The sequence below is a fragment of the Fonticula alba genome (assembly GCF_000388065.1).
Source record: "Fonticula alba strain ATCC 38817 unplaced genomic scaffold supercont2.32, whole genome shotgun sequence".
Taxonomy (NCBI): Eukaryota; order Rotosphaerida; family Fonticulaceae; genus Fonticula; species Fonticula alba.
Genome location: NW_009243002.1, coordinates 3,780 through 11,095, shown reverse-complemented (window position 1 = coordinate 11,095; position 7,316 = coordinate 3,780). Strand labels below are relative to the sequence as shown.

General features: G+C 62.7%; 4 protein-coding genes across 4 annotated transcripts in view; 3 read left to right on the top strand and 1 right to left on the bottom strand.

Annotated features, from left to right (window-relative positions):
* On the top strand, positions 1–1,944 carry H696_06221 (hypothetical protein). The gene is made up of 5 exons (XM_009499967.1): positions 1–383; positions 498–573; positions 674–859; positions 976–1,354; positions 1,467–1,944. Exons 1-5 carry the CDS (start codon positions 291–293, stop codon positions 1,549–1,551), a joined length of 819 nt encoding a protein of 272 aa, XP_009498242.1. The 5' UTR covers positions 1–290; the 3' UTR covers positions 1,552–1,944.
* Positions 1,945–1,957: 13 nt separating this feature from the next.
* Positions 1,958–2,891, top strand: H696_06220 (hypothetical protein). Its single transcript, XM_009499966.1, has 2 exons — positions 1,958–2,376; positions 2,578–2,891. Exons 1-2 carry the CDS (start codon positions 2,059–2,061, stop codon positions 2,752–2,754), a joined length of 495 nt encoding a protein of 164 aa, XP_009498241.1. The 5' UTR covers positions 1,958–2,058; the 3' UTR covers positions 2,755–2,891.
* Positions 2,892–3,476: 585 nt separating this feature from the next.
* On the top strand, positions 3,477–6,263 carry H696_06219 (dynamin GTPase; the record flags this gene model as incomplete). Its single annotated transcript, XM_009499965.1, has 4 exons — positions 3,477–3,620; positions 3,739–4,004; positions 4,246–5,108; positions 5,331–6,263. The coding sequence occupies exons 1-4, from the start codon at positions 3,520–3,522 to the stop codon at positions 6,261–6,263; spliced, it is 2,163 nt and encodes a 720-aa protein (XP_009498240.1). The 5' UTR covers positions 3,477–3,519.
* A 346-nt stretch (positions 6,264–6,609) lies between these two features.
* The window catches only part of H696_06218 (hypothetical protein), a gene marked incomplete at both ends in the record, with an annotated part of 4,419 nt that continues 3,712 nt past the window's right edge, over positions 6,610–7,316 (bottom strand). Inside the window, 2 exons of the mRNA XM_009499964.1 lie at positions 6,610–6,687; positions 7,001–7,054. Coding sequence (XP_009498239.1) covers positions 6,610–6,687; positions 7,001–7,054 — 132 coding nt within the window. The remainder of the gene's footprint in view (positions 6,688–7,000; positions 7,055–7,316) is intronic.

The following is a 7,316-nucleotide window of genomic DNA, read 5'->3' as shown; positions in this document are numbered from 1 at the left end:
CCACCCTCGCACCTTCGCCTTTTAGTCCCCTTCACACACACCCACACACAGCTTTCAGCCGGGCCCCGAGTTGCCTTCTGTGAGAGCGCAGATCTCTCCTCATCTGCCGTGCTTTTCAAGCCTTCCGGCCCGAAGCTGGCAGAGCAAGTGCGCCTCGACGAGGCTCACCCCCTACAGGCGCCTCCAGGCCGATCTCCTTCGGGGCACCGCGACCATCGGTCCCCCTCCCCTGGGCTCTTCTTCACATCTCCCCCCGCGCATCTGAGTCCCTGGACCTGGTCGCTGTCGCAATGCTCTCTCTTGCACTCAGCTTCTCCAAGCTCCTTGGCCAGCCGGAGGATATTCACACCCTTGTTCTCGGCCTTGAGGGTGCCGGCAAGACGGTACTCCCCCCGCCCCCCCCCCCCGCCCCCCTCGCCTGAGCCTTGGCTTTCACCTCGTGCAGCACTCACCCCTTGCCCGAGCTTACCCCCTTTGCTCCTCCCCTGCCTTCTAAGACCATCCTTGAGTGCTTTCGGCAGCTGATTCTAAAGCAGCCTCGTCGGCTAATTATGCCCACGAGCGGGCTCAATGGTCCGAGCACAGCCTTCCCCACTCCTCACCGCGTCACCGCGTCACCGCTCGCCGGCCCGCTGCTCACTATTTCTCCACCTTCTTGTGTTTTTCCTTTTAGTCGCATCATTGGACATCCCCTCCGGATCACTCTTTTCTCCCGGCACCAAAGTCAACCTCCTGGACATGAGCGGGCGGATGGAGTGGCGCAAGCTCTGGGCCAAATACTTTCAACGGGCACAGGCACTCATTTTTGTGATCGACTCGACCGACGTGCCGCGCCTTGCGCCGGCCGTGGAAACACTGCGTGCGTCTGGGCCACGCATGGCGTGGGCATTTGGTCGTGGGATTGGCTCGCCACTTCCTGTCCGCACTTGCTGACCGCCCCCTCCCCCCCCCCCCCCCCTCTTCTCCTCCCTCTAGTCGGGCTCCTGAAGCACCAGGATCTCCATCAAAAGCCGGTGCTGATCCTTTTCAACAAAAGCGACCATCCCGATGCCCTCCCCCTTCACAATCTAATCCCGCTGCTCGAGGAGGCTGGCCTCTTCGAGGATGACGAGGGCTTGGCCGATGCCGGGATAGATGGCCTTTCGGGCTCTGACACCGAAGATGCCCCTCCTCCGGCCATGGTGGACCTCACCTCGACCGCCGATCTGGCCTCCACAGCCACGCCCTCATCTCTGGAGAGCCTGTCGCCATCGGGGGTTCCAGCTTCAGTCGAGGCACCTCCCCTTGCGCCGACGCCCATCGACTTCCTGGAAAACCGCCCTCTCCGGGTGCAGGCCAGCAGCGGTCTGAGTGGGTGCGTGTTCGTCCTCTGCCTTCCTCTCGGTTTCTGCCCGTCACATTTGCACATTTTCCTGACGCTTCCCTGCCCTTCCTTGTGTGGGATGTGGGGGTATCCTTCCGCCCAGCGAGGGGCTTCTTTTGGCACTTGAGTGGCTGATTACGGCCTCCCGGCGGGCGGCCAGGGCCCAAACTGTCCGGGCAGCCGGGTGAGTGGACCGCCTCTTTGACCGCCGGGGATTGTAGTGCTGCTGCTCGCGCGCACACGCACACGCGCACGCACACGCACACGCACACGCACGCATACACCCGGCCATCCCCGATGGGCCCCTTGTCAAGCCCGATCACCACTCTTGAGGCCTCATACGTTGGCACTCACCTTGCCCGATGCGTCCCTTTCGCACTTTTCGCATGGGTGAGAGGTGTCCCCCTTTTGGCGGGCGATGGGCGACACCACACTCCCGATGGGCCTTGATCGCACCTACGTGAGGGCGAAGTGGGAAGATGGTGGTTGGAGGAGGAGGAGGAGGGCGCGCTTGGGGCCCTGTAGAATGTGGACAATGCTCCAAATAAAATACCGCCTATGTGGGGAAACCAGTAGATCAGCTCCTTTGGCTATCTTTTTATCTTGATGCTTCTTTGCCCACCTCCCCTGTTCCGTGGCTTTTTTTTTTCGCCCCTCCTCAATTCGTGGCTCCCGCTTTCCCCTTTCTCCGCGCGATGACTTCGCCCAAAGTCCTGGCCTTCCTGGCTGGGGTCTGTGGCGCCGGAGCCGGCGTAGTGCTGGCCCTCGCGGCGCGACTGTTCCCCGGTGACCCGGTGGCGGTGTTGAAGTCCGGCGGGATGGCCGCCCTGCAGGAGGTCTTTCCCTCGCTGGCTTTGTATGGCCTGCATTTTGCCCTGAATGCTGCCATGTGGTGGTTCCACACGGCCTCCGTGGCATCGGCACCGCGGGACCCCGCCAGCCGCGAGAAGTCTCCCGAGCCCTCGAGCTCCGCCGCGGCTGTGGTCACGCTGGTTGCCAATACCGTTTTCTCGGTATGTCTCTCTCTCCCCCCTCCTTTGCCCCTCTCCACCGATGTTGGAAATCCTTGCGGTCGAGCAAGTTCCCGCCCCCCCATTTGTCTTACTTCTCTCTCCCTCCCTCCCTCCCTCTCTCTCTCTCTCCCTCCCCCCCGGAAATATTACTCCGGGATCTACTCGAATGCACACGCCCTCGACACACTGTACCCTGATCAGGCTCTCCTGTCGCGCCTGCTCCTCGGTGAGCGGCTGGGACACCCATGGCGCTGGGCGATCGGGGCGGCAGTCGCCGGGCTTGGGGCAACCTTGGTCACCCGGGGAACTGGCGCGGCCGAGGCAGCAGCACCCCCCGCGCCCGACGGATCCCACATCGCCCGCACCAAGGCCGATTAGCTTGCTCCAATCCCTGCTGTATGTGCCCGCCCCCCCCCCACCTCTTTTAATGTCCTTTCCCTGTCCTCTCTCGATCAACCGACAGTGGGCAGCTTTCCGAATGTCAACTCCCACCGCAACATGATCACACTTCCAACCTAAATGCCTGTGTCGCTCCTTGTTCCGCGGGCATGACCGGCCTTCCTGGGGCCCCTCAGCAGTTTACACCGGGCCCCCTTCCCTGGTGGGGGTCTATGTCCGGCGAGCTGGTGTTGTTGAGGAAGCTGTTCTCGCTTTTGTTGACGCCCTCCTGCTCTCTCCGAGTTGGTGATCGGGGCAGGCATCTCCCCGGTTGTGGACCTGTGTGTTCGCCGCCCTGCCTACGGGTGGTGGGCTGGCAGGTCGGCGAGCTGGGGGCGCGCGGGGAGCGGCTTGGGTTTGTAAGTGTGTATGCGGGGGGGGGGGGGGGGGGGCATTTTCTCCGGCCAGCCGGGGTGTTCCTGGAGCAAACAGAAAGGGGGCACCCGCCCGGGCGGGGCCGGAGAGCCTTCGCGACCCCTTCCCGGAGAGGGCAACCCCTCTCCTGGGGGATTGGGGGCTGGTGAATCCTGAGTCCAAGGGGCGGTATGGTGCCCGCGGCCTCCTCACAGGAATCAACCCACCGACTCCGTCGACAGACAGGCCTCCCTCCCTCCCTCCCTCCCTCCCTCCCTCCCCCCCCCTCTCTCTCTCTCCCTCTCTCTGGCTCTCCCCTCCCCCCTTTTGCTACCCCGCCTCCGACACACCATGGACACCCTCATCCCTCTGATCAATCGTCTCCAAGACGTGACTCTCTCGGCCGGACTCCCGAATGTCATTGATCTGCCCCAGATCGCGGTCATCGGCGCGTGCGTACTTTGGACCACCTAGATGGTTGCCCTTTGCTTCCCTCTCCGTCTCCACCCTGCTATTCCCCTCTCACCCCGCCCCCCCCCCCCCCCTTCTCACTGGCGTTGTCATGTGTAGCCAGAGTTCCGGCAAGAGTTCCGTCCTGGAGAACATCGTCGGGCGTGACTTCCTTCCGCGTGGTACCGGGATCGTCACCCGCCGGCCTCTGGTCCTGCAGTTGGTGCACGCCAAGCCCGGCACCGCGAAGACCAGCTCCGGGCAGCCGGCCCCGGCCGAGGAGTTCGGTGAGTTCCACCACCTCCCAGGCAAGGTCTTCACCGACTTTGGCCAGATTCGCGAGGAGATCATCCGGGACACGGACGAAAAGACCCGCGGTGACAAGGGTATGTTGCTCTCATGCCCTGCTTTTCCATGATGCACCTGGGTCCCCTCTGCCCACTTCCCTTCTTCTGTCCCGGCTCTTGTCCGATCGGCGTTGGTTTGATACATATGCACACACACACACACACACATACACACGCACACACGATCGTTGAACGCGCTCGCCGGTATTTCGCCCACCTGACTTGCTTCCTCCGCCTCCCTCTGCCCCCCCCCCCCCTGCCTCCCTCGCTTCGTGCCCAGGTGTCTCGCCCCTGCCCATCCACCTGAAGATTGTCTCGCCCAATGTCCTGAACTTGACCCTGGTGGATCTGCCCGGCATGACCAAGGTCCCGGTTGGCGACCAGCCCAGCGATATCGAGGCACAGATCCGGAACATGTGCATCAACTACATCAACCGCAAGAATGCCATCATCCTGGCTGTGACGGCTGCCAACACGGATCTGGCCAACTCGGATGCGCTGAACCTGGCCCGGCAGGTGGACCCGAAGGGCGAGCGCACCATCGGTGTGCTGACCAAGATCGACATCATGGACAAGGGCACCGACGTGTTGGACATCCTGGCCGGCAAGGTGGTCCCCCTGCAGTTGGGCTATGTGCCGGTGGTCAACCGCGCCCAGCGGGACATCGATTCGGCCAAGTCCATTCGCGATGCGCTGGATTTCGAGCGGCGCTTCTTCGAGAACCACTCTTCCTACTCCAATCGGGCCCAGTATTGCGGCACTCCCTTCCTGACGACCAAGCTGAACCACATCCTGACGCATCACATCCGCGTGACCATGCCGGAGCTTCGTGCCAAGATCCAGCAACAGCTGGTGATCCAGCGCAACCGTCTGACCGAGCTCGGCCACTCGGAGCACGATGCGTCAGCCATGTCCTCCGATGCCCAGGGCAGCAACATTATCCTGACCCTGATCTCGGACTTCTGCCACGAATTCCGCACCATCCTCGACGGCCAGTCGTCCAGCCTGCCGAACAAGGAGCTCTCCGGCGGCGCGCGCATCAGCTTCGTCCTGCACCAGATCTTTGCCACGAATGTCCGTGTGCTGGACCCCTTTGAGACCATCAAGGACCATGACATCCGGACGCTGCTGTACAACACCTCGGTATGTGGGGACGCCGGCTGGTCATTCTGGCTTGTCGCTTTGTTGGAATCCCGCTGCCCACTTTTTCTCCTGCTTTCCCCTTCTTCTCCTCCTGCTGTTCCTCCTCCGGTTACTCTTCTTTATCCGCCTCCCTCCGACACGTCTGACTCTTCCCCCTCCCCCCTCCCCCCTCCCCGCGCCTCCTCCCGCTTCGTCTGTTCCTTTTCTCTTGCTGCCACCCAGGGCTCCTCGCCCAATCTCTTTGTCAGCGGCCAGTCGTTCGAGATTCTGGTTCGTCAGCAAATCGAGCGCCTGACCGAGCCCTCGCTCAAGTGTGTCGGCCTTGTGTTCAATGAGCTCACGCGCATTCTCCATGCTGTGGAGGAGAAGCAGCGTGTCTTCATGCGGTATCCGCTGCTCCGGACGAAGTTCCGCTCGGCCTACATGAACTTCCTGAAGACCGCCCTGGAGCCCACCAACCGCCTGGTGGGGGACATCATCCGGGCCGAGGCCAGCTACATTAATACCGCCCACCCGCACTTCATCACTGGCCACCGGGCCATGACGATTGCCAACCAGCGGCTGTTTGGGAACCGTGCCCCGGCGCCTGAGCAGCCGGCCCAGCAGCAGCCGGCCCAGCAGCAGCCGGCCCAGCAGCAGCCGGCTCAGCAGCCCGGGCAGCAGGGTGCTCAGAGTGCGCCCGCTCTGCCGACTCGGCCGCCCCCGCAGTACCCCGCCCCGCAGGCGCCCGTCAGTGGCACCGGCGCGCCGGCCATCAGCAATGCCGACTTCTTCGGCGGCATCCAGGGTGCCGAGGGGACGTCGGTTACCGCCAACGGCACGTTGGTGCTCAACGGTCCGCCGGCCAAGCTCGAGGCCACCGGGGCCATGTCCTCTCGCGAGCAGCTGGAGATCGAGGTCATCAAGGAGCTGGTGTCGTCCTACTTCAGCATCGTGCGCATGACCATCTCGGACATTGTGCCGAAGTCCATCATGCTGCATTTGGTCAACTTCACCAAGGACTCCCTGCAGGGGGAGATGATCGCCGAGGTGTATCGCGACAACTGGGTGGGGTCCTGCCTGCAGGAGGCCCCGGAGATTGTCCAGCGCCGCCGGGACACCCTGGCCCTGGTGAACGCCCTGCGCAAGGCGGATGAGGTCCTTTCCACCGTCTAAAGGGCGATGGATCCGTTTCTCTCTCTCTCTCTCTCTCTCTCTCTCTCTCGTCCTTCCTTCGTCTGTGCACGCACCCACACATCATGTCACCTCTCCTCGACTTTCCCGTTCCGCCTTCGACCCCCGTCTCCCCTATGTCCAAGCAGCAATGAGCCGTCCTGGATTTGGCCCGAGGATCCAATGCATGGACTTCACAGGGTGGATACTGGCGTTGCTCAGCCCCGGCTTGGGGAGGCTGAGTTGGGAGAGGGAGAGAGGGAAAAAGACAGCGAGCGTGTCCCTCGAAAGAATGGGTATATTGGTTGTGGCTGCCGGCGAGGCACAAAGATCCCGGGCCTGTGCCTCCTTAGGCATGAGCAACACCATCAATGATATCGTCGGCTGAGATATCGGATCCGAGAGCCCGGAGAAGGTTGCAAATATACTTCAACCGAGAGTCCGCGCGTATGAGTAAATTGGCATCATTGCTTGGGGGCGGGCAGGGGGCGGGCAGGCGGGAGGGGTGAAGAACACCGAGCCAAGACGCGGACGTACCCGAATGTCCGCAACCATTTGCAAGCTCGGCGAGGAGGCCTCTCCAGCCAGCTTCTATCGATCGCCCAAGCGTGACTGGAGTTCAGACGTTTCCTTTCCCATCTAGTCCGCGCGTATGAGTAAATTGGCATCATTGCTTGGGGGCGGGCAGGGGGCGGGCAGGCGGGAGGGGTGAAGAACACCGAGCCAAGACGCGGACGTACCCGAATGTCCGCAACCATTTGCAAGCTCGGCGAGGAGGCCTCTCCAGCCAGCTTCTATCGATCGCCCAAGCATCGAAGAGGGCCCGATGACGGGCGGCATGCGGGTCAGAGAGGCGGCACAGTGATGTCTTTGGGGCAGCGCCGCTCTCGGGCTTGGGGTGCGTACTTGTGAAAAGATGGCTGCATTCCGACAGGCATCGGCCACTGCCAAGCATACCGTCTTGATCCAAACGTCCAAATAGTCCCCGGCATCGGCAGGCTGAGCGGCGGGATCTTCCTCCGCGGCACTGGCACCGGTCAGGCTGCCGGGCGCAGA